General features: G+C 44.6%; 1 protein-coding gene and 1 pseudogene across 3 annotated transcripts; one reads left to right on the forward strand and one right to left on the reverse strand.

Annotated features, from left to right (window-relative positions):
- Positions 1-1,245: 1,245 nt before the first annotated feature.
- TBC1D7 (TBC1 domain family member 7) lies at positions 1,246-20,700 on the forward strand. Of its 2 annotated transcripts, none has more exons than XM_081143835.1 (8): positions 1,246-1,519; positions 2,887-3,006; positions 4,044-4,124; positions 7,936-8,123; positions 12,117-12,254; positions 17,709-17,854; positions 18,961-19,090; positions 20,129-20,700. In XM_081143835.1, exons 2-8 carry the CDS (start codon positions 2,895-2,897, stop codon positions 20,213-20,215), a joined length of 882 nt encoding a protein of 293 aa, XP_080999961.1. In that variant the 5' UTR covers positions 1,246-1,519; positions 2,887-2,894; the 3' UTR covers positions 20,216-20,700. The 2 variants fall into 2 exon arrangements, with proteins under 2 accessions (XP_080999961.1, XP_080999962.1); XM_081143836.1 differs by having other exon boundaries at positions 1,272-1,583.
- Positions 15,506-15,915, reverse strand: LOC308560258 (histone H3.3C pseudogene; annotated as a pseudogene). Its single transcript has one exon. The product of its transcript is annotated as a histone H3.3C pseudogene (transcript).
- Positions 20,701-25,851: the final 5,151 nt, after the last annotated feature.

Here is a 25,851-nt window from a genome sequence, read left to right on the forward strand (position 1 = left end):
TTATCAACACGGTAACTGGACTGCCTCGTGTACCGCGGATTTCTAAGTTTCTGTCTGGAGCTTGGCCTCTGCGTGGTCAGTTCTGTACAGATTTGGGCTTTTAAGGAGGCGGTACCCATCCCTGAACCCACTTTTCCCTAGGGGGGGGCCTCTTAAACCCCAGTGGTTAAAAAAAAACCCACCCAGGCAGTGCTGCTCCGAGGAGTGTTTCAGGACTGGTGCTAGTCGGTGACAAGGTAAGCAAAGACATTGAAAGCGTTTATAAACTTTGATAGCCATTTTAAAGAGTGATTTTATGTCTGCGGCAGCTAAGAAATCGGGGCTTATATTGGGTATAACTTGTTTTTAAATTTCATTTTTCATAATTTATTTTTATAGTGTTACACTTGAGAGGCTGAATATACAGAGAGGTCCGACCACGTAGAAAGACAGAAGTCTGACCCACAGCCAGCAGCAGCAACCTGCCTAGAAAAACCACCCCTCCCCTAGGATCCTCAGCCCAGGCAGGCGGGCGGGCAGCTGACATCAGGCTTTCGGCAGCCAGGCTGCCAGCTTCGGTAACAACCCAGGGAGCCCGACAGTAACCTCCCGGCCAGGTGGCCCCCAGGCCAGGGCTAGATTAACATCTGACAGCTTCCCTAACTGTTGTCCCTGCTTCCAACCTAGAACCAACCAGAGAAAGCCAACCACGCGCAGCCAACCGCACAGGCCGCCCCGCCGCCCGTCGGCCTCCGCGGTCCCGCCGACGGCCCCGGCCGCGGCCCACGCGAGGCCGCCACGTCCTCCCACCGCCGACCTTCCCGCTCGCTCCTCCGCCTGCCTTTGAGTCGCTGCCAAAACGCGAGTGATGGGGCCGACTCCGGCTACAGCAAGCTCTAGATAAATTCCTTTATTTCCACGTACCAGGGAAGGAAATAAAAACCAAATCACAACAAACCAGGCGTCCTCCACCCCACACAGCTTGACGAGGACCGTCTTAGGGTCCAGGGGGCGCCTCCAGGCAGGGACCTCGGGGGCACCGGAGGGGAGCGCACCCCAGGCACGCACCGCGGGAGAGCGAGGACAACATGGACGCGAGACGGCCTGGCTAAGAGTGGGTCCGGGGAGGAGGGGGCCGGGGTGTGCGGAGGGGAACCCCGGCTACCTTCGCTCTTTCACGCAACCGGAACTCAGCGTCTCAGGCCCCACGCACTGTACGGGCGGCGCGCGTACGCACGCTCTCCGCGCACGCGCACTCTCGGCACCGCCCCGACGCGGACTGGGCTGACGTCACATCCGCCGAGGGGGGGCGGCGGTGGCGGTAGCGGTTGGGGCTGCGGCTGCGAGGGCTGAGGGGCTGTTTCCTGGGCGGGCTGCCCCGGGCGCGGGTGTCCCGTCGTTTCCTTCCGCCCCGCGAGCCCGGTAGTGTCGCCCGCGTGGCCGGCCCCCACGTTGCCCGCCCGCCGGTCAGCGCCCCAGGCCTGGTGTCCGCGGCCGCCCCCGGACCGCCTGGTCTCCACCCGGGTGTCCACCACGAGAGGTGAAGCCTAACAGAGAGGGGACCTGGGGGCTCGGACCAGAGCGTGTGTACTTCTCCGTCAGATGTAGGTCAAGGGCAGGAATGCAGTTTACAGGGTTTCCTCCAGGAGGACGCGTGGGTCCTGCGCTGCGAGACTGGTTTCCTGGGCGACCGACGCGTGACGCGCATCGCCGCCGCGCAGGCGTCCGGATGCGTCTTTTGAAGACCCCTCCCCCTCCCATTCATTTAGCGTTTTAATGCTCTGGACTTTTGTCCTTAAAAAACGTTTGTTCCCCAAAGCTCAGACTCCTTGAGAATGTCTCATTTTAAGCGCATCCTAGTCTTTCCTGCGATTGCATTGACTGCGAGCGTGGCTTTTCCACGGGGAGGCCCTGGGGTGCCTGGACCTCGGCCCTCCCGCGATCCCCGAGGACGGGTCAGAGTTTCTAAAATCTGAGGATCAGATTCTTTTTTTGCGCCGACGCTTGAAGCATCTGGGTCGGGTAGTGCAACACTGTTTTGGAAAATGCATGGCATCCGTTATGTTCTTAAAACAACCTAATCTGACCTCCTCCTGCTGACTTGCCGTCAGCCTATGAAGGTTATTGTGAAAGGACCTGGGACCCCTGGACTTCGTGAGTTCCGAAGACAGATTTTTAAGTTGTTTTTCTGTCTCCAGCTTTGTGGTGTCACTTGTCAACCAGCTACGTTCCTGCCCCCTTCTGGTTTATAATTTAATGCTGTTGAGCTTTATGGGGTTTGCATTTTGGTAATTTACCTTTGGTAGAACTGTGTCAAAAGGAAAACTGAGTGAGGAACTTGCGGCTTTTACTTATTTTTAACTTAGTTTTTTTTTCTTCTTCATTTTACAAAATGCCCATTTTAGAAGACAGCTAAGCAAAAGAAAATTTAAAACCATCTGGAATCCTGCTACCTAAAGATAATCACTGCTAACATTTCGGAATATTATCTCATTTTTTTAAATACATAGTATTTATAAAATAAAACCAGTCTGTATATGTTGTTTGGTAACGCCATTTGCATGACATCTTGTCTTCCTATTTCATTTTTTTTCTTTGAACATCTATCATGGCTAGGTGCTCTCATAAGTGAAGTAAGATGCCTAGGGCATGAACCTTGTGCCATCTTTTTAGCAGCTCAGAGGAACTATGTTTTATGTCTTGGCTTTTGGCCAGGGAGCACAGGTGAGGTGATGCTGGAGTTGTGTAAAAGGAAAAATTTAATAATTGAGCCCAATGCAAGGACAGGCAGTTTATTGTAATAATATGAAACTCAAAAGTTGGAGAAAATCACTGAAAAATTTTAATTCTACATTTTTCCTAAACTCACTTTTGCCCCCTCCTGTTCTCTGTCTCTCTTTCTCCAAGAATGAAACATGACTGAGGATTCTCAGAGAAACTTTCGTTCAGTATATTATGAGAAAGTGGGGTTTCGTGGAGTTGAAGAAAAGAAATCATTAGAAATTCTCCTAAAAGATGACCGTTTGGGTGAGTTTTATAAATTAAATTAAGCCTGCTGGTTCTTAGTCATCCCAAATGTTCTGAAATAAATGACCTTAAGAGACATCCAGAGGCATTTGTTACCTGTTGTATTTTTTAGTGACAGGATGATAGCAGAATGGTATACGTATTTGGGGAGAAGTTATGGATTTTTCAAGTTTATATTTCACTGAGACAGAGTCAGATGTTTTTGAAAGGCTTGTTAAGAAGTCAACAATATTTTTTTCTCATATTAGACCCATGTATTTTCTCAATTTTCAGAGGTGTCGTCATAGCTTTTGGGTAAATTTACAGCTCTTGCCATGATTTTCTTCTATGGAAATACTGAGACTGTATTATGTATTGGCATTCTAGTTCCTTCCAAGCCAGTAATAATAAGGGCTGTTTTGTGGTTGACTAAAACAAACTGAACCGTAGTTAAAAATAGTACTTTATATGCATACAAAGCTTTTAAAATTTCAAAAACATTTCCCACCTGATATTTGATTCCCGCTAGACAGTCTGTGCCTTAAGTATGTCTGGTATGCCTTAAGTATTATCATTCTCATTTAACAAGTAGGGGAATTTAGGTCCAGGACAGTCGAGTGTGTTTTATAGGAAAACGTGGGATGTGAGGGCTGACTATGCCACTCACTTGCTGTGTTGTCTCAGTCAAGTCACTTAACTGCTTTGAGCTTCAGCTTCTGCGTCTTTAAAACAATAACTAGCCAACAAGCTTGCAAGGCAGATTAAATGAAATAAATTCTATAAGTAGTAACTACTGCTAATGTTATTGTAAATGTAATATATGCAAACTGTATCTCCTATGCTGTGAAACACTATTTTTAAATAGCTAGTTGGTGGAACCCTCTTCACCCACCCTGGGGCTAGAAATCAGACAGTGTTGCCTTTCTTAGATTTGCTGACTATTTGGTAGGTTTTCTCTGAAGAAATGTCTTACTTTAAGTTGTAAACAATGAAATGCACTTTTATATATTGCGACCAGCATGGAAAGCTTCTTACTATTGTTTTTTTTCTTTCTCTAGATATCGAGAAACTTTGTACTTTTAGTCAAAGGTTCCCTCTCCCGTCCATGTACCGTGCCTTGGTATGGAAGGTGCTTCTAGGTACGAGACCCAAGAGCTGGAAATCTGTCTTCAAAAATGTTCATTTGTCATCATATCACTCAGAAAAAGGAGAATTTACTGAATATTGGGTCTAATCTTAGGAGACTGAATTTCTGCTCACTATGACTGCCTTTAAGGAGGTGGCTTCAATGGCAAAACATTAAATACTACTCTAAGAGTGCCAGTTTATTAATGATGGAAGAGAAAGTAATGCATGTTCCTGAGCAAGGTGTGGGAGGAGCTTTGTATAGGAGAAAGAACCGGTTCAGGCTCTTGTCAACTGGGTAACCTTGAGAAAGACCCTGCTAGGCCACATCTTTTGCTAAATTAACTTTAAGGTTTTAGCTTTCAATTTGTTATTTCTGTGATTCCTAGTCATAGAAGTATACTTCCTGATGAGTGCTATCACGGTCAAAAAGGAACTGGGGAGTTTTTACCTCCTAGAAGCACAGATGAATCAGCTCCAGAGATGGGCCGCCGAAGGAGAAGGAAAAGATCTTGCTCAGTGTCTGTGGAAGGAAAAGTGTATTAGGTGACCCAGGTGACTGGCATTATCCCTTTAGCCAAGGTTCCTTTGTGCCTGTCATTGCTGAGCATGCTAACACATATTCCACCCTCCTTTTCTTCCTTAAAAAAAAAAATTAAGAGTGATCCTAGAATTCCCCTGTGAGTTAAGTATCAATATCCCAATTTTACAGACGGGAAAAAGGACTGTGAGGCTGAATAACTAGCCTAAGGCCTTGTAGCCTGTTAGTGGGAGAGGCAGGCTTTGAGCTCAGGTTTGTGGAGCCCATTTGAAAGTAGAATAGATTATAGACCTTGTCTTCTTTCCAGAATGTACTCTATTTTTCAGGACTTGAAAGTTCTTAGTCCTAAATTTGACTCCAAACCATCCCAGAAAGCCCTGCATAATGACTTTTGTTATGCTTCTTGGTAGTCTTTGTACACATATTTTTCTAGTAGGTCATTGTGCAGTTAAAATCTAGAAAACGGGTGACAACTATTTTAGTTCACTGCATTCCTTCTTAAATCTTAGTGTTTCCAGTGGTCATCCAGGTAAGGATGCTTTTTAGATGGCAATGTCGATATTATCTATTTCTGCTGGGAAATACTGTGTGTCTTATTATTATTTCAGTCCTGACCCAAGGATATTTTTTTCATTGGTTTTCAGAGAGAGTGGAAGGGAGAGAGAGAGAGAAACATTGATGTGAGAGAGACACATTAATTGGTTGCCTCCCGTATGCACCCTGACAGGGTCGGGATCGATGCAACTGAGTGAGGCACGTGCCTTTGACCAGAATCGAACCTGGGACCCTTCATTCCGAGGGCCGACACTCTAACCACTGAGCCAAACCGGCCAGGGCCTATGTGTCTTACTAATAATGCCAGTGGATTAGTGGGAGAGGCACAGTCATATTTTGTGGCACTTCCTGAGTGCCAAGGCTTTCTTGCTTGTTCCTCACCTGTATCTCCCCTACCTGTCCTTATCAGGTAAGTCTTCGTTGTTATTTTTACAGTAAAGGCACTGGAGATTCAGGGCTGCCACGCTATGTAGGAGATAGGCTGACTCTCCTAGCATAGGCTATTGATTACTTGGGGACCCTGTTATGCCTCCTTCGTGGTATTATTTTAGATAAATATAAGAAAGAGACTTTCGCCCGGCCGGGTGTGGCTCAGTGGTTGAGCGTCGACCTAGGATCCAGGCGATCGGGGTTCGATTCCCCGGTCAGGGCACATGCTCGTGTTGTGGGCTGCAGCAGATCAATGACTCTCTCATCATTGATGTTTCTATCTCCCCCTCTCCCTCTCCTTTCCTCTCTCTGAAATCAATAAAGATATATTTAAAAAAAAAAAAAAAAGAAAGAAAGAAAGAGACTTTCTAGGACTAGGTCTTAGAAAACAAGTTAGGTTTAACATGGGACCGCTGTGCTGCCTGTACTATGATAAGGATTTAACTACAGCTATTTAATCTGTACTGTTTTAGTCCAAATTTGGGGGTCATTTTAGTGTATTTCTTTGGCTTTTCTTGGAAGCCTGGCACAGTGCCCATAGCTAAGATAAAGATTTATGTCAGGAAAAAGAACATTTAAGCAAGTTTGGTTGTGACATTAACATAGCATCATATTAGCTAGAGTCCATCACAACAATTGTTTGAGAAAGGTATTGTGATTCCTATTTTGCAGATGGAGAAGCAAAGGCATAGGGAGATTGAGTAAGTTGCTGATGGTCACCCACCAGTTAATTGTAGAGGTAGAATTCAAACCCAGGAACTTTGACACCATAGTTTGCTCTACAGTTTGATTAAGTTTAATGAAACTGGAATAAATAAGTAACATGCTTTTTTTTTTTTTTTTAATAAATATATCTTTATTGATTTCAGAGAGAGGAAGGGAGAGGGAGAGAGAGGAACATCAATGATGAGAGAGTCATTGGTTGGCTGCCTCCTGCACGCCCCCGATGGGGGATCGAGCCTGCAACCTGGACATGTGTCCAACTGGGAATGGAACCTTGATCTCCTGGATCCTAGGTCGATGCTCAATTGCCAAGCCATGCCCAGCCAGGTAGTAACATGCTTCTTCTTTATAGCAAAACTTAGAACTTTGAAAATTCATTGTCACCATTTGCCAGATCTGTTTTTGACCATGGCACCTTTTTCTCATGAAGACTCCAGGAGCTAGTGTCCTTCCAGGAACGTTCGGTGAAATGCTTATCCCTCCCATTTTCCACCCCTGAAAGATGAGGAAACAAGGGCCAGACAGATGTTTATGAGAATCCCAGTGTTATCAGATCTGTTTCTAGAACCTAGGTGTACTGAAGGCCTGGCCTGTGCTCTTTCCACCCTGTTTTCTCCATGCCATTTGTTTGTTAAAAAACCTTGTGGTTCTTGCTCCAAAGCCATGTTTAAATGGGCTAATAAATATAAAATGGCATCACAATGTAATGTGATCTTGTCAGTGCAGAATAGAGATTTCTGTGGTCCTGAAGGTAGGATATTTTGTGAGCAAGTTTTAATTATTGGGGAGAGAAGGATTTGATGGGTAATTGGTGGTTCTGAGATGAGGGGGCTTGTATTGTGAGCTAGAGCTGCCATAACAGAATACTACAGACTGGGTGGCTTAAACAACAGTTTACATTCTCCTGAGTCTGGAGGCTCGAAGTCCAAGATCAAGGTGCTGGCTGATTTGGTTCCTGATGAAGCCTAACTTTCTGGCTTGCAGATGGCCACCTGTCGCTGTGTCTTCACATGGCAGACAGTGAGAGAGCTCTGGTGTTTCTTCCTTTTCTTATAAGGGCACCAGCCCTATTGGATTAGGGCCCCACCCTTGTAACCTCATTTAACTTTACCTCCGTATAGGCCCTATCTCCAAATGTAGTGACATTGGGGGTTAGGGCGTTGACATATGAATTTGAGGGGACACAATTCAGCCCATAGCATGGGCCAAGTGCAAAAACTGGACATGAGCCTTTAGGAGCTAAGGGTGGCCCCAGACTGGCAACCGTATTTGAATTAAGTCATTATAATTGATATGGTTTATATCTTGACTTTAGATGGCACACTTATTCAAGGGATTTATAAATGCCATTTCCTTTCTTTTTTATATCAATATACAGTTGACATTTAAATATTGATGGTATTTAAAATTCTTTTATAGTGAGAATTTCTGGAAGAGAATCTGTATGGTTATTAAATATTTGTGTGATTTCTAGTTTAATTTTGATGGGCAGCTTCTCCCAGGATTCTGTTTAATGGGGGAGGGATTTGAATCGGTGCCTCAGTATTTTGTCTTTTTTTTTCTGGGTCTCTGTGTAGGGATCCTGCCTCCACACCATGAGTCCCATGCCCAGGTGATGATGTATCGTAAGGGACAGTACTCAGACATCCTTCATGCCCTGAAAGTCGTTCGCTTTGTCAGTGATGCCACACCTCAGGTTGAAGTCTATCTCCGCATGTATCAGCTGGAGTCTGGAAAGTTGCCTCGAAGTCCCTCCTTCCCACTGGTTAGTGGTACTTTTGCTTGATGCTTAGCTCAACTCTAGACTGTCCCATCTTGCCAGCCTTTGATTGCGTCATGTTTTGCCTTAGAAACTTTCAGTGGCTCCCCTTTGTCTATAGAATAAAAACAACACATCTTTCCCTGTCATTCTGACACCATCTGCCTAATTTCTTAAAATACTACAATTTATTTTGAAGTAATTTCAAACTTATAGAAAAGTTGCAAGAATACTATCAAGAATTCCCATATACTCTTTCCCCAGGTTCCCCAGTTGTCTACGTTTTTGAACATTTGCATTGTCATTTTCCTATGTATGTGTACATATATTTCCTAAACCATTTGAGAATAAGATGCAGACGTGATATCCCATCACTTCAATTTCCTTCAGTGTATACGTCCCAAAGATAAGAACACTCCCCTAGGTAACCAGAGTACAATCATTGAAACCCAGAAGTTGACATTGATAAAATATTAACATCTAATCTTCAGACTTCACTCACATTTGACCCATTGTTCCAGTAATGCGCTTTATCAAAACAAACAGTAAAGGTTTTAGTTCGGAACCTTATCAAACTTTCTTATCAAACTTTCATCCACTAGTTTTATCATTTGTTGGTTTCAAATTTTTTTAATGTTTTAATTATTCATTTAGAAATCATCTTTGACATAGAAAAAAGCTTCAAAAATAGCATAGTGTTCCCATATACGTTCACCTAGCACCCTCAGATGTTACGTCTCACATACGTAGTACAGTGATCAAAACCAGAAAATTAGCCTTGATATAATACTATGAATTGCTCTGTGGGCTTTACTCACATTGTGCTGATTGTCCTACTGAGTCCTTTTTCTGGCCCTGGATCCAATCTGGGGTCACACTTGACCTTTATTTCCATGTCTTAGTCTCCTTTAATCTGGGACAGTTCCTCAGTCTGTACAAACTTTCAGAACCTTGACATTTCTGAAGAGTACTGGGCAGTAGAGCGTTGCTCAGTTTGGGTTTGTTTGATGTTTCCTCATGATTAAAATCTGGTTATGCATTTTTGGCAGAAGTATGATGCTTGGTACTGTTGCTGCTGGCTTTGATCACTTGGTTAAGGTGGTGTCTGCCAGCTTTCTCCAATGTAAACTTACTAGTTTTCCCTTTGTGATTAATAAGTAACTTCTGGGGAGGTTTCAGACTCTGTAAATATCCATCCACTAATGATTCTCCTCCAAAACAATTTTTGCTACGCCGATTGCCAAATATTGATTTCTTACTCCTTCATTCCTCCTGCATTTATTACTTGGTGTTCGTTTATAAGGAAGGTTTCCCTCTCCCTCGTTTATTCCCATCGGTATGAGTTTATGGCTCCCTTTTCTTCAGTGGCTAACAGTCCATTCCTGCCGTCACTTATTTGGGTTTTCAGATTGCCTCAGATTTAGCCAGTGGAGGTTCATCAGTCTAGCTTTTATGTCTTTTAACAAGTTCCCATCATTTTGAGCATTTCCTTCATTTCTGGTATGAAAAGGTATTCCAGGTTCATCTTGTACTTTCCCTGCCTCAAGCCTAGAATTTGCTCCCCAGCCCCCCACAGTGTGGTGTCTAGAAACCAAGAGTAGAGCACTAGATGTGCTCATTGTTCCTGGTGTATCACTGCCTCTAGGCCCTCTCAGCAGAAGGAGCAAGGAGATAATGTGTATGTGTACACACATTCACGTACACATCCATTATGTATCTGTTTATCTCAATATAGTAAAAGCCCTGAGTTCACACTAATACCTCCAAATACAGTGCAGCATCAAGTTCATTCTCGCCTTTGCCCTCTGTCTTGTAACCTCCTTCTCTGACAATTGAGATATGAAGAGGCTCCCATTACCCCCAGTATATTCACTCCTTTGTTTGTCCCTCTGTAACCAACACTGCCAGCCACCTCTTGGCTCTGGCCTGCGGGCCCCATAGGCCTATAGCCCTGGCCGCCGCCTCGGCCCTGTCACCTCAGCCCCAGCCCCACAGGCCCAGCCTGCTTTTTAAACTTAATCTTTAATAAACTCCTCGCTCCAGTTACTTAGACTGCTTATTGTTTGTAAAGGGACGAGATGGGAAAGAGCAAGACTTCAGGCAAAGGAATGGTTATAGCTCTTGAGCTTTGGCTATTTTAATGCCATTTGCAAGTTACTCTGGGCACTTCAACAAATTTTTGGGCCAAAAGAGTGAATTGTTCAAAACAGGGATTTGTCTGCAAGCTGTGCTATTTATAAATTTTATTTCATTCTTTCACTGCAGATGGCCTCCCGCCACTACGTGGTTTGGGCTTTGAATTGTTATTTCTTTTTGAAGCTAATGGCTCCCGCAGATGCCCATAGGTCACCCACTTCTGTGAAGTGTATCACAAGAGAAAGGCCCTGAAAATAATTGGAACTCTTAACACGCTTCAAGTTTTGCTTATCTTTGGCAAAGCAAAATTGGTAGTGTTGCACAAGTTCTTAAATTATGTATTAAACTAGGTGAGATTATCTGTTAGTTTGAGAATAATAAGTTAGAGTTGTCCCCTCGTCCCTGCTTGGCGTGTCCGTTCTTCAAGCCCAGGCACCTCGACTGCTTCTCGGGCAGACGCGTTGTCAGAGCGTTTGCAGTGGGCTCTGTGTGCCATGTCTCCCTGATCACCAGGCCCCCCACAGCCTCATTTTTCTTACCCATTAATAAGAATGTGTGACGGTGCTTGGTGCAGGGTGGAACACGGTCAGTCAGGGACATTGGTCCTCTTCCCTGGCCACCCAGAGTGGCCAGGAGTAGCAGTGAGATGCCACATCCAGGAGCACCGAGTCCAGAGCCCCGTACTAGGAGGGAGCTTCCCTCCCCTTTTCTTCCTCTCTCCTCTTCTGACAAGTTAATGTTTAGAAAAATGCATTTTCTATGATTCTGTTACCTGACACTTTATAGACTATTAATAAGTTGAAAGGATGCCTAAAGTGAAGTACTTTTCTTGTTTTGTTAATCCTCACCTGAGGATATTTTTTCCATCGATTTTTAGAATGTGGAAGGGAGGGAGGGAGGGGCAGAGAGGTGGGGGGGTGGGCGGGGCCAGGGTTGGGTGGGGGAAACATTGATGTGAGAGAGATACACTGATTGGTTTCCTCCCGCACAGGCCCTGACTGGGGCTGGGGATTGAACTGGCCACCTAGGTATGTGCCCTTGACTGGAAATTGGACCCGTGACCCTTAGGTGCACTGGCAGATACTCTAACCACTGAGAACACCAGCCAGGGCAGTTTCTTTTTTAACATTAAAATCCCTCAGCTATTAAATCCTAGATGAAAATGTATTTTTGCGTAAGATATGGTGTTTGGAAACAAAAATAGATTTCAACAGATTCTACTTTTTATAAGACTTCTTTGTTGAAGTTTCCTTGAGGGTTTACTTTCATGTTCTGAGTATTGACACAGGTTTGAGAGGTGCCATTCTTCTGATTCCTAATATGCTTATTCTAGGGACATTTTAACTCTTCAGGTGTTTGAAGACAGAACAAAATTCTGAAGGAATGTAGGAATGCTTTAAAATAGAGAAAATGCTTTCTCAGTCCTTTCTGAGTCATTTAGTTTTTGGAAATTACCATATTGATAAATGTCTCCAATTATTATTTGTGCTGTGTATTGCATCATTTTGAAAGAAATTCTCTAACACCAAGAATATTTTTGGGTGGAGAGAATCAGCACCTTGCTTCTGACACATGTTGATTCTTTTATGGACGGCCTTACATTAGAAGCTGGAAACCTCCGAGTACTCAGCCTAAACTCTGGGCACTCAGCAGCAGCACTCATCCCAATATGTTTCCGTGGTTGCACAGTCTCACCTCCTCCTTGCTCTTCTCCTTAGCGATGGACTGTGTGGTTTTTGACTCTACTTTGATTTATTAATTCAGTCTCTTCAAAATTTAGGGGATAGGGTTTCATTTTTTAAAATAAATATGTATTTCTCTCTTCTGCTGCCTCCCTCTTGAGATTTACTATTAATCTTTCAGAAGCCAGAAGATGAAGTGTTTCTTGCCATTGCTAAGGCCATGGAAGAGATGGTGGAAGACAGTGTCGACTGTTACTGGATCACCCGATGCTTTGTGAACCAGCTAAACAACAAGTACCGGGACTCCTTACCCCAGCTGGTGAGGGATGCTTTTTTGGCTGTTGGCAGGAGGGAGGGATGGTGAGCAGTGGTATTAGGAGTCTTCAGGAAATGCTCTTACCTCTTTGTGCTGCTACAATTAGGAGCAGACCCTCTTTAGTGGGAGTTGGCACGTCTCCTCTAAAAGGCCAGGTAGTGTTTCCGGCACGACGGGCCAGGTGGTCTCTGTGTCTCTGTTGCAGTCACTCAGCTCTGATGCCGTCACACACAAGCAGCTGTCGGCACCACATAAAGGGAAGGTTGTGACTGGATTTGGCCAGAGTTTGCCCACCTGGCTCTATAGTATTCCTTGGGCTGGTCTAGAAACCCACTGGCTTAATCTAGAATTTTCCCTCTGTATGAGTTAAGGTTTAAGTTTGACTACACATAACAGAAAGACCCCAAAACAGAAGCTTTATTGTTTTCTTTCTTGTAACTAGACGTGCAGAGGCGAGGTGGTCCAGAGCTGGCACCACAGCACTTGGTCTCAGTCGGGATCCTGGCTCTACCTGCTCCTGCATTCTAGGTGTGATCCTTCCTCTTGTGCTGACAAGATGGATGCTGGAGGGGCAGACGCAACATCTGTGTTCTGGGCAGGCAGCAAGGGCAGGGCAAAGACAAAAGCACAGGAACACTAGGGACAAGCCATCAGCCTGTCCCTCTTTAGCAGACTTCCCTTTTGCGTGTCAGTGGCAGGACGGTGCTGCCTTGCTGGCTGTCTGCAGTAGAGTCTGGGCCATGTGTTTTTATTTAACCGTACACACTGTGACTTCCCATTAAAGCAGGATTCTGTTAGTGAAGGAAAGGCGAATGGATCTGAGGGAGGCACTTGGGAATCCAGAGAGCCGAATGGCATTTACTTCATAAGCCAGGGGTCCTTTGCCATTCTCGTTTCCCAGTTTCTTTCCTTATTTCTCTCATTTATAAAAATGAATCTTTTTTCTTAAATCATTGAGTTGTTTTATTTGAAAGTTCTATTGAAAGTAGCCACTGTGATATAAGTTGCAGGGCCCAAGGAGGGGCACTGAGGAAGGTTGGATGAGCCCTCCGGCCACTCCTCTGAGTTGGTCATCAGGGCAGCTGGCAAGGCCCTTCAGCTTTGGAGAGCACTGTATAAGAGTGTTTTTTAAATATTTAAGTTAAGTAAAATATGATTTTTAGAACCTTAAAATTTAATTCATTTAGTTGATTTCAATAAAAATAATTTAAGCGTGGCATTGAAGCATCTGTAAATGTAATGTTGCCTCATTAAATAAAGATGTCCAAATTACTCCATGATTCAATTAGCCTTTCTCATTTAATATTGGAGTAAATCCAGTAACATTTTGAAAGCTTCTGTTTAAAAATTCATCCTCTATTTTTAATAACACAAGTAATAGATAAATGCATTCTTGAAGTATTAAACAATCCAAATGAAACCTGTGTTCCCATAGATCTGTAACCACCTCCCTGCCCCCCACTTTCTGAGAAGTAAGTCCTGTCATTAGCTTGATGTGTATTCTTCTAGACTATGTACATTAGGATGGATGTGTGTGTATATGTGTGCATATACACACATAATGATATATAGTTTTACATATATAAGTATTTTTAAAAAAGCATAAATATTATCACACTGCTCATATGGCCCTGGAAATTTATTTATTTATTTATTTAAATATGTTTTTATTATTGATTTTTAGAGAGAGAGCGGAAGGGTGAAGGAGAGAGAGAAACATAATGTGAGAGGGTAACATCTATTGGTTGCATCCTGCATGCTCCTTACTGGCGATTGAGCCTGAAACCTGGGCATGTGCCCTGACCAGGAATAGAACCGGCAACCTCTTGGTGCATGGGACAACACTCAACCAACTTAGCCACGTTGGCCTAGGCCCTATAATTTATTTTTAACTTAATGTCTTGGAGGCTTTCTGTGTTAGTACAGATAAATCAGTAGTTTTCAGCCCTGAATTCCTATTAGTACCATGTGGGAGCTTTTAAAATTACCAGTACCTTTCCTCCACCCAGAACAATTAAGTCAGAATCTATAGGGGCGGGGGCCCAGATTTCTAATTTTAAAAGCTCCAGCTGATTCTGAAGCGTGACTCAGGTTGAGAGTTACTCATTTAGAACCACTGTTGTTTTTTTAAATTTGCTCATAGTATTCCTTGTTACGAATTTGCCGTAATTTAATGTAACAGGCCCTTGCTGACATTCATCATGCCCTTTTCCATATTCCTTTGTGTATGTCTGTGCGTGTTTCTCTAGGATGGGAACCTGTCAGGGGAATGCACACTTGAAAGAGAGGCATATTTAAAATTTTAACTGCCAGGTTGGTCTTCGTACCAATTTTGCTTCCTCCAAGAGATTTATGAGATTTCCTGTTTTCCACTCCATTTCCAATACTTGATAGTATCTATCAAATTTTTCTTAATCTGATAGTGAAATAGTATCCCATTTTAATTTACATATCCTCATTTTCTAGTGAAGTTGAGCAGCTTTGTATGCCTATTGGTCATTTATATTTGTTCACCTTTTTATTACTTTGTAAGAGTTTTTGATAACTGAATATTTATCCTGTTACACATGTTGAAAATATTTTCTCACTGTCTGTTGTACAAATATTTTAAGTTTTGATACAATTGAATTTGTCAGTGTTTTCCTTTTGCTTTTTTGTATCTTATTTAGGAAGCTTTTTCTAATCCCAAGATTAAAAAAAAGTTTTTTTTAATAAGAAATTTACTTGTTTAAAAAAAAAATCCAAATGCTGGCATTGTCCAGAAACATTTAACAGGCTTATTTATATTGTTATGAAGTTGAACTGCCGAAACTTGTTCACTGAAACATTTGACTTGCATTAATGCTTTGTCTCCACATTTATATTAAAAGAATTCACACAGAAATGAAAACGGGAAAACAGCCAATATCTGATTTCTGTCCCCTATTTTGCACTTGCAATCACATACTTAGTACCTTTTGACCCTATGGGAAAAAAAAATCTAATGTTCAGAACTACCAATAACAGAAAGAGAAGTTGTATTTTTAAAGAATGAAATGTTTCTCATTATAATGGATTATTATTTTTATTAAAAATTTTTAATGTTGACATTATTGGAGGTGTCCCCTCACCCCCCCTTTGCCCACCTCCATCCACTCCCACCTCCCCCTCCTTGGCCTTTACTCCACTATTGTCCATGTCCATGGGGTATGCATATATGTTCTTTAGCTAATCCATTCACCTCTTTCTCCAATCACCCCCATCCTGGTGGATTCTTAAGCATGTTCTCCATGTGTGCAGCATGCTAGCTGGATGTCTTTTGGCAAAATTGTTACAGATTTGGCATGGATAGCGCACAGGTTGGTATCTTCAAAAAGGTCAACCAGAGAGTCCTCACTTGCCTCCTGCAAAGCACCAATAACTGCACTCTGGCAGCGCAGATCTGTCTTTTAAGTCCTGATCAATTTCTCGCACCAGAGCTGGAAGGGAAGTTTGCGAATCAGAAGTTCAGTGGACTTCTGATAACGCCTGATTTCACGAGTGCCACAGTACCATCCTGTAATGATGAGGTTTTTTTCACTCTTCCAGTAGAGGGCTCACTCTTCTGAGTGGGTTTTGTAGCTGTTTGCTTCCTCCATGCTTTACCATCTGTTGATTTACAGGCAGTCTGCTTTGTCCCAGCCATGGTATAGAGGCTATGCTGGCCTAGAGAGTGATTGATGGTAGTGCAGCTTCGGCTGTGAACATGAAAAAGTTTTTTGTTTTTTTTTAATTTTAAAAATTTTTCTTTATTGTTGAAAGTATTACAGATATCCCCCCCTTTTTTCCCCATTGACCTCCCCCTGCGCCCCCCCCCCAGGCCTTCACTGCACTTTTGTCTGTGTCCATGGGTTATACATACATGCATATAATTTCTTTGGTTAGTCTTCCCCCCCCCTTAAAGTTTCTTCTAACTTTTAAAAGTATTTACACATTTTAAAATTTAGTCCTTGAATTTGTAAGGGGTTTGTCGTTATTACTGGTATCAGACACAGATTTGACTTCATTTCTTGGTTGTAACTGCAACACAGCGTCAGCCAGCACATGCTCCTTCCCCCCTTTATTTAACAGTTATTGAGAATGTTCTTATGCCAGGCAGTGCTAAATTTGCTTCATTAAATGAATTACTTCATTTACATATATCTCGGTTTTTATAGATGAATGTTCTTTGCTGTGAGACATAGTGTATAAATGTGTGTGTGTTTTCACCCATGTCACTTTGTGGAAAAAGCAGATATACATACACATTGGCAGAACTGAGCACACGTTCATGTCGCTGGTAGAACCGACCAAAATTCTAGAATGGAGTTTCAGAGGTGAAAAGCCAAAACAGGAGCCCTCTGGCAATTTGCTTATCCCCATCACAGCTTTGTTACAGTGCGTTCTGGTTACCTCTTTCCTGGGCTCTGTCAGCCAGTTGTAAGCTCCTTGAAGGCAGGTCCTTGACCTTATCTTGTCCCCTGTATGTAGCACAGTGCCTGGCTGTAATGGACACTGCAGGGTTTTGAATCACCTCTTTGGCAGAAGCATAGAGATGCAGATGTTTAGTAAAGTAAACATCTGCATGTACTTGGATGATAGGGGTCTGGTTATGCTCTTCTGGATAGGGAGTGTGGACTGTAGGGTTTAACCCTTACAGACCATTTGTAGCCAGTGGACCCTAAATAGACCAACATGTGCAAGATGGATTGGGCCTGGTCTGGGGGGCACGCTTTGTTAGCTTCCCAGTCTTCGAGATTTGGCTGCTGCTCAACTGTATGTGGGAGAGGCTACCAGATGGAATCCAGGTACTGTGTTCCTTCTGCGTTATTCCTCTGCCTACTGAGAGTTCTCACGCACATTTTGTTGGGTACAGAGCTCCTCCTCTGGACATCCTGTCAGATGAACCTCCTTGGTGTGGTGCACATGTGGGTCAGCACATGTGTGGTCAGTGACCGATGGGCCCTTTTAATCTCCAGCTCTTTTGTCTCATTCTGACTAGTTCTGTCTCCCAGTTTGATCCCATTCTGTTTCTCTGGTCTTCCCCTTCCCTTTGTCCTTTCCCCCCCATATATATAATCTACTTTCCTAGAGCAGCCAGGAATATACAGGGCCTTTCTTTCTAAGCTCCCCAGAACAATTGAATTTTGCTTTGAACTTTCGCATTAGGCTATTGAATCCGCTTAGTGCAGTTAACATAAGGGTAACCAACTGTTCTGTTTTGCCTGCGACCGTCTGGGAAACCCCTCAGGTCAGATGGGGGTTGCTCCAGATATGCTGACTTGGGGAACGGATATGCTGAAGGGGGAACGACTGTATCACCAGTGACTTGGATGATTCTGAAATTTTGGTTTCTCACGCTTCCTCACATTCATCATGTACATTTTTTCATCAGAGGCTGTAAGAGAGGGTGATGTTATGTCACAGGAAGTGAATAATCTCTTCCTGTTTTATCATTAGCCAAAGGCTTTTGAACTGTACTTGAATCTGGAGGATAGCCGGCTGCTGAGTCACCTGAAGGTGTGTTCTGCAATGTCCAGACTGCCTTATGATCTCTGGTTCAAGAGGTGCTTCGCAGGGTGCTTGCCCGAGTCCAGTTTACAGAGGCAAGTATTTCTTTCAGACATACCGAAGGCCGGAGTTGGAGAAAAATCCTGGTTTTTATGTGCTCGTACCTCACAATATAAATTTTCTTAAGAACAAAACAGTAATTTAAAGATAACTTCTCCAGCAGCTAACATAACAACACATGATTCTGTTTGTTACATATACAATTGGAATAATTATTTAATAGTAACTAATTAACAATTCAAATATTAGAATATACAGTTATAAAAATTGAGGGCCCTCAGTGTGTTAGATGCTGTACAATATTTACATCTGAAACAGTCTCCAGGAGTTTATATAGGCACGACCTTTTCTTTTCCAGAAATATGGTAGGTCCTAATTTAGAGAAAATCTTGGTATTTTTTTTAGTTTCATCATGACATCGTTAAGTGGCTGAAGGCAGTGAAAGATTTGAGACTCAAACACAGCATTCCTAAGTTTAATGAAAGCATTAGTTTCAGACACGTTAGGGGTATTTTGGAGGCCTGGCCCTTCCCCTCCAAGGTGTTATGCTCTAGATGTGAAGAGAGGCAATATACAGAGAACATTACAGGACAGTACACAGGTAAGGATACAGAGTACAATACCCACGTCAAGAGTTCTAGGAATTATCAGAATAATCATTTTACAGTGTTTGCAGATCAGTAACTAGCTCCTTAAGCCCATGGAGAAGTTGAGGGAATTTGAACCACTGGAAACTGAAGTCTAGTTCATCTCATTTCATATGCTGCTTTTGTTGTTCTATAGCATGCTGTGATTATATTAGCATTACAAAGTATCGGTAAAATCTAAACTTTGGTTTAGGACTTTCCTTTCCTTTTTGAAACCGTAAGTTTGAAACCTCGGGGAATGGGCATTTGGTAGATTCCTAGTGGAGCAAGTACTTTTCAGTACTCATTCCTTTCTCCTTCCAGTGCTGGTTGTGTCTAAAATAGATTCCAAATGGCTGACTTGTTTTGTTGTTCTTTGATGATTATTTCATTTTAGCTCTTCTGTGCAGCTTATACTTAAAACAGGAGTGATTTGAATTTTGTAATTTGAGATGTCTAGATAAACAAATGTTAACCTCACCTTAATTTGATTATATATCTCTTCATTTTTGTAGGGTTTGGGATAAAGTTGTAAGTGGATCCTGTAAGATCCTAGTTTTTGTAGCAGTGGAAATTTTATTGACCTTTAAAATAAAAGTCATGGCACTGAACAGTTCAGAGAAGATAACAAAGTTTCTGGAAAATGTAAGTGTGCTTCATTTTATTTCATTTTGAATCTAGAAAGGAAGTCAGTTTAGCAAGCCAGATTTTCTGGTAGCATTAAATTTTTCAGAGAAATAACAGTATATTTTTACATAAGAAACAGGTTTTCCCTTGAAAATGCTTAGCTTACAGTTGATCAGTGGGTTATAGTTTGCGCCCTCTGTTTGCGGGACGATGGTCTGAGCAGCGGGACTCTCACCGCGACTGTGCCCTCAGGACCAGCGTCTAGTCCCCTGGTGGGACCACTAGGAGGCTTGTCGAGAAAAGGAGGAGGCGAGATCTGTCACTTTAGGATGAGTAATCTCGTTAATGGAAGAGGAATCCTGGTGTTTGGGGATTTTGTGAGCCCTTTCATTTCTGTCACCGTCACTGTTGGAGTCCCAGTTGGGTTTGTTAATGTGCCTAAGTATAAACATGTTGCGTGCTGGGACAGGTCTAAATGAATCAGCTTTTCCTCCTCTATGTATCTCAGAATACCCTCAACCAGGCAAGAGAGAGAAGCAAGGAGACTTATGCCTGAAGGAATTTCAGTGGATCCAAAACCTATTCTTTTTTTTTTTAATCAGTCAGTATTAGCATTTGAACATTGGTCCAGTCAATAATAAGTACTAAGTGAATGTGTGTTGAATAAATTACTCAATCATTATACTAATTAGTGGCTAACAGTGCCAGGGCTGTGTTAAGTGTTCTTCATGGATTATCTCATGTAATCCTGTAACAGCCCTATGGAGTGGGGCCTACCATTTGCCCCATTTTAGAGATGGGATCTGAACTCGGGTAGCTTAGGTAACCTGCCCAGGCGCACACAGTGTAGTGGACAGTGCAGGATTTGAGCCCAGGCAGTCTGACCCCAGAGCTCCTTAGCATGTCCTCAGAGATCCTGGCTGCAGCATTTTATGTGACCACTTTCTGAAAACCAGTGAGAAGTCCCTTGGAAATAAGGTTTATGCCACAGTGGGGGAGGGAGATACTGAAGTTGGAAGCACTGAAATGTCATGAAGACTGGTTTGCTTTTCACAGATTCCCCAGGACAGCTCGGATGCAATTGTGAGCAAGGCCATTGACTTGTGGCACAAACACTGCGGGACCCCAGTACATTCAGCCTGAACGCTGTGGACAGTCTGCCAGACCCGCCCTGAATGTTCTGTGTGGGGACTGATCTACTGAACTGACCGAAAACAGGGTTCTTGCTTTGATGCTCAAAGTGTAATTTCTTTCCAAATTATTGAAATACCTGGCCTTCCTGTGTTGTGGAGCAGCATCTTTGGGTTACACAGAGGTACAAAGTTTCACTCTGAATACAATATAGAGTGTTGTTGGGGTTTCTAAATCAGTTCAGTCCCTGGGTGGGGAGGAAGGGAGGGGGTAGGTGCTTTAACAAGCAGTGCGTGGCCACGCCCTGCCCCTCTTCTCTCTAATTAGCACCAAGCCAGTGACTTGCTAGGTCTATTTCTGGAATAAAGAATAACTTCCTCTTGTTGACAACTCAGATTTGGCTTTTGTTGAGGCAGTACTTGTTTAAATCTAAACTGACTGCTTTCTGAGGCTTTGTTTTGCTAAATAGGTTTAAATAAAGGACTTGTATTTTTTTTTCTCTTTGTACCATTGTAACGAAACAGATATTGAAAAATATGTCTAAATTTACGTACCAGGAGAGAGACTACTTGCTGGTATTTTGCTGGCCTCATGTTTTTTCCTGATGGATCATTAAATGCTGGGTGGGCTTCAGGGAGCACTCTGTCACCCAGAATAGGAGTGGGGGGAGCTGGCAGGTTAAGGTTGATAGCTAATGAACCCGGGCCGTGTTGTGTCACATAACGGTAGCTGCTCACTGGACAGTGGCAGGCTCTGAGACTGGTGAATGAGATGCAGCCCTGCGTTGAAGACCCATTCGTCTGTCAGACGTGCCAGGTCTGAGTGGTAAGCTGGATCTCCCCCCACCCCATGCAGTGTGGAGTTATAAATCTGAGCAGTCAGCCCCTCCCTTATGTGGGAAACAACTGTCAGGAAAGAGTTCAGAGTATAGCCTGAGTTGTTATCCAGCCCATCCTTCTGTGGAGTAGCGTATCTAAGAGTGTTTAAGTTTTTAAAACAACAACACAGATACACTCAAAAGAACCCTTCTTAAAGCAAACTGCTGCCTGCAGTTAATACTTTCTCTTTATTCCTTGGTCGCCTCTACCCCTGAAGAACTTTGAATGCAGTTAGGGATGTAAGAAAATAGCACAAGAAGGAATTCCTGCTCGTGTCTGCTCTGCCCTCTGGTGATCTTGGGTATATGTGAAATTCCAGGAGAGGCCATAAAGCAGTAATAATGTTATGTCTGTTTAATTTATGAGCCACATATCATTTGTACAACTGTTTGGTAAAATTGAGATTAGAAAGTCAAGTGATGTTAGTGAGTCTATTGCAGAAAAAGGAAAGAATTAGCCATCTCTCAACAGGGGCATAATTTCAAGGTATGCGCTCCTGCTCACGCCTAAATGCTGGGAGAAGACTGGTGTGTCCCAAGGGAAGGGTGGGAGGCAGGGAGACCGGTTCCCAGGACTCTCGGTGGGGAGGAATCTGAGGGGCCGCAGTATTCTCTGCACAGTTGGGGGCGGGCCTGGATGGTCAGAGGGAGGACCACTACTGCACTGCGAGGACTGGAGGACAAGTCCTGAGTTCTGCAGGTGTGTCTGTCAAACCTGTAGAACTTTTCTGGCTATAGGCTGTGGGGGTGGGAATTGTTTTTAAGTGAGCCAATCTGAAACCATCAAGAGTTTTCTTTATTAGAAAACTAAACACTTCATCTCAGTAGGAGGGTTTTTTAATGTGCACTGTGAGGACAGTGAGGATCCAATTTCATTTTAATATCAGACTTTTGCTGAGAGCTAAGAATTTTGAAAACATTTCTGCCCACTGCCTTCGGCAAGAAGCACAGCTCCTGAAAATCAACCCCCCATTTCCCTTTATTCCAAACAGTTGGTCAGGGTCCTGCAGGACTTCACCTCGCTGTTAAAGCCCAGGGTTTCTGTTGTAGCCAAACTGTCGTGGAGTCCTCCCTTAGAAAACCTGGACTTAACATTACTATTTCTAGTTTCTGGTCCTTCCCTTCTACAGTGGTTTCTTCTTAAACAGGTGAGAGAAGCCCTGAATCTGCTCAGCTGAGAGATGCTGAGGGCCTGTGTGTGTGAGTGTGCATGTGTGTGCTCAGCTTCTGCCTGATGAACCATGGAATTGCCAAGTTGTATGTCCACAGGCTTGTGTACGTGTGAGGCTGCGTCAGGAAATGAGTCAGGGTTCATTCAGTTGAAGGGCCTGATTTGTTCATGGAAAGTTTGCCTAAGAATCACGGGCAGCACTGAACTCACGTGATGTGTGGAATGTGCTCTGCAGCCTCGGTCCTCTTGCCCTGGGTGAGACAGGCTGCCCCGTCGGGATTGCTAGGAACCCTCCCTTGCTCTGAGCAGCCCCTGTCTCACAGTTATCACTTCCCTACCATGACTTGAGGTTTCTTTTTTGTCCCTGAGAGAAAAATCTGGAGGGAAGTCTGTGGGAATGAGGAGGGTGAAAATAGTCTCTTGCTCAAGGTGACAGCCTCTCAGGGGCCGTAAGATTTAAACAGGAGTGGTGTCCTGAGATCTTTGGGAGAGGTGGGGGTGGGGGCTTGCAGCATGTCTGGCTCTGCCTTTGCATCTGCCCCTGTCCCATGGGGGCACAGGGTGAGCGGCTTTTGTCTTCAGCTGGCCTTCGCAGGGCTAGAGGACGCGCTCTCTGCCCCACAGAGGGGACTAAGGGAATTTTTGCAGCAGGAGTTGGTGGCTTTCCCTCTGGTGGGAGAAACAAAGGCTGTTTCTCCTTTAGAGTCTGTGCCAAATGAAACTGCTTGTGGCTCTTGGCACGAACTGCCTCTGTGGATCAGCTGTTGCTTATCCAGAGTTGGCGCCAGTTTGTGTAGGAGGGAGGGGTGAAGGGAGGAGGGTGATGCGAAGAGGAGGAGGTGGGAATTTTCCTGGAGGCACGGCACCGGGTGGGTGCTGTCCTCTGCTGCTTTCCTGACCACTTCCTCCTGGTCTTTTCCAGTCTCTCTCAGCCTTATCCTATGGAGGTTAAAAAGTTACGTGGACAGTTAGTTGCTAGTGACGTTCCATTCCCCACGTTAGTCCTGGGGCTGGTTTTATTGTAGGGCAACCACAGGGGGAGTGGAGAATGTGGTCTGAGGAGGACATGGAAGAAAGTCCTTCAGGAGGCCTGTCCTGAGCACAGCTCCAAATGGAATATCACAGCAGGTGCTTAGTGTTCAGACCCCCAAACCACACCTAAAGTTTAGGTATTACTTAGTAGTTTACCAAGAACTTCCACGCACGCGCGCGGGAGCTCACGCTGGCTGCTGACTCCTATCTGGGCTCTTCCTGGTCTTCCCCCATCACCCACCTTTCCCTAGTGTCAGTGTTAACAGGTAGCAGCCTGGTCCTTGTTGGTAGTTTTAGCTTCTCTTTCCTCCCCCTGCCTGCCTGCTGGACCGAAGGTTTGTGAGGGAGGCAGCAAGGAGGCGGGGAGCTTGGATGATTCGCTCCTAAATGGCAGAGGCCACACTCCCCCCCTCAGGGAGCCTGCATCCCCACCTCCCGTCCCTCCCTCTTCTGTTTGGTTCATTTTTTCTTGTATTTATTCTCATTCAATCATGAAATAAATTGGAGTGCACTCATTATGGGACGGGTACTGGGCTTAATTGCTGACCAAGTCCTATGCTGCCTGCCCTCCTGGGACTTAGAATCACGCAGGGAAGACAAATATTAAACGAGTACGCATTCTGGCCTCATAGTCTAAGTAAAGCACCTTGCAACACGGGGAGATGGTCGCCCAGGCTGGCCCCAAGTTCCAGAGGGGGGCTAGAACTACTGAGATGTGTGGCTCTTTGTCCCCTGCAAGAGGTGACGGAAAGAGGCTTGGCTGGGGGAGTAGTGGGTTGGGGTCAGGGCCTGAGCCCCTGCCCACTCAGCCTGTGTCTTGGTTTCCCCTTTGTCAAATAGCAATTCTGCTATATTTCTTATCCCTCAGTGTGCTTCTGAGCATCAGACGAGTTTACTGTGACAGCGCTCTAAGAAACAGGGAGCTCCATGGAATGCTGTTTTTAATAGATGTTTTGCAAGAGTGTGGCCAGGCACTGCCCTGCCTGAATCCGCGCTATGACTCAGGGCCTAACTCAGCTCAGCTGGCTCTGCAAGTCTCCTGCCCACTTCCAGCTGAAAGTGCTTTCTCCTTCCTCTGAGCTTCTGTAACATTCCAGGCCTCCCTCATTCAGCAGTAATTGCTTGGGAGTCTCTCATTCGGTGGTCTTGACCTTTTATTAGACTTTCCAGGTCGTTTCCCTCTAAGGCAGGCTTCTCAATGCCAGAGACTGTTCTGTTCTCTTCCGTAAACTCCCACGTTACCCAGTACAGCTCCTCAGGCATGCTTTCTCCCCCAAACCAGGCCACCCCCCCATCCTTGGGCACACTGTCATCTGTCAGGATGACTGTGGGGCTACATCATCCCGTCTCTAAGGTTCAGCTCACGCACCCCCTTCTCCAGGAAGCTCTCCTGGCTCTGCCCTTTCCCTGTTTCCTTCCATGGCACTCAGTATCCTTTTCACCACAGTCAATGATTGGTTTAGAGTGACCTGTTTATGTCCCACACTAACCTGCGAGATCCTTGAGGGTAGAGATTATGCCTCACTCTCTCTCACTCCCTCATCGCCAAGCACATCCCAGCCCGCCTGGGCTCTCCATGAATATTAGTTGAACACATGAATGCCTGGCTCAGTGTTGGTTAAGACTCCTCTGGTGACAAGTAATAGAATTGCTCTGGTGCTAGCTTGCTTAAAGGAGACTTGAGTATAGGACACAAGAGTGAGGCTCAGACCCAAAGGGAGTGGGCTGGAACCTGGGACAGGACTAAAGAGACTCTGGACCTCTTACCCTCTTCTCTTCGACCTCCCTCTCCCTCTGTAGTCCAGGTTGCTCTGTGAAAGATGCTTTACCCTCAGATCCTAAGCTTGTGGTCCAGGCCCAGTCACTGGATCTGGGGGCAGAGGCTGTGGTCCAGTGCGGCTCTGCTCCCGCCATGGGTCCATCATCAGTAGCCATAGAGACAGAGGGCCCATACAGCAAATACTTGGACCGCAGGAGCCTCCCGTGTCTGTGGCAGTGTAGGGGTGTTGAGTGAGGGACATTGTCACAGGGTCCACCATGAATTGGGAGGACACTCTCAGAAATTTTCCACTCCATTTAGCAAATACCTTGAATGAATATGCCCTGCAAGGGTGCCAGGAGGGCAACAGGCACCTTCTGCCTTGAACTAAGTCTGAGTGGCTTTACTCTCTCTACTTACTCCTGATTTCTGTCAACCAGTGAGAGTGACACTCTAGCCCTTTCCAATGGATGTGGGCAGAGTGGGACTACCCCATTGGTAGCTTTGGTAAACTGTCAACGTGGCCAGGTGTTTCCTTTGTGAACATTCCACGTCAAGTCTAGTGGAATGTCAGCTTTGCTCCACTCCTTCCCCACCTGGGTTGAGTGGGAGGCCTGGTGGCGAGTGGCCAGTGGCAGCTGTGTTTATTTGCCTCTGCTTGCTTGGGAGGGGATGTGGGCCCCTCAGGGTGTCCAGCATCTGGGTCCCTAGACCGAGTTGAACTCCGGCCAGACCTTGTGACAGTTGGGTGAACCTGAATAAGGTCAGTCGGGACAGCAGCTGCTAAGCCCTACTGACTTAAGATCACA

This window comes from Miniopterus schreibersii (assembly GCF_964146895.1).
Source record: "Miniopterus schreibersii genome assembly, chromosome: 8".
NCBI lineage: Eukaryota > Metazoa > Chordata > Mammalia > Chiroptera > Miniopteridae > Miniopterus > Miniopterus schreibersii.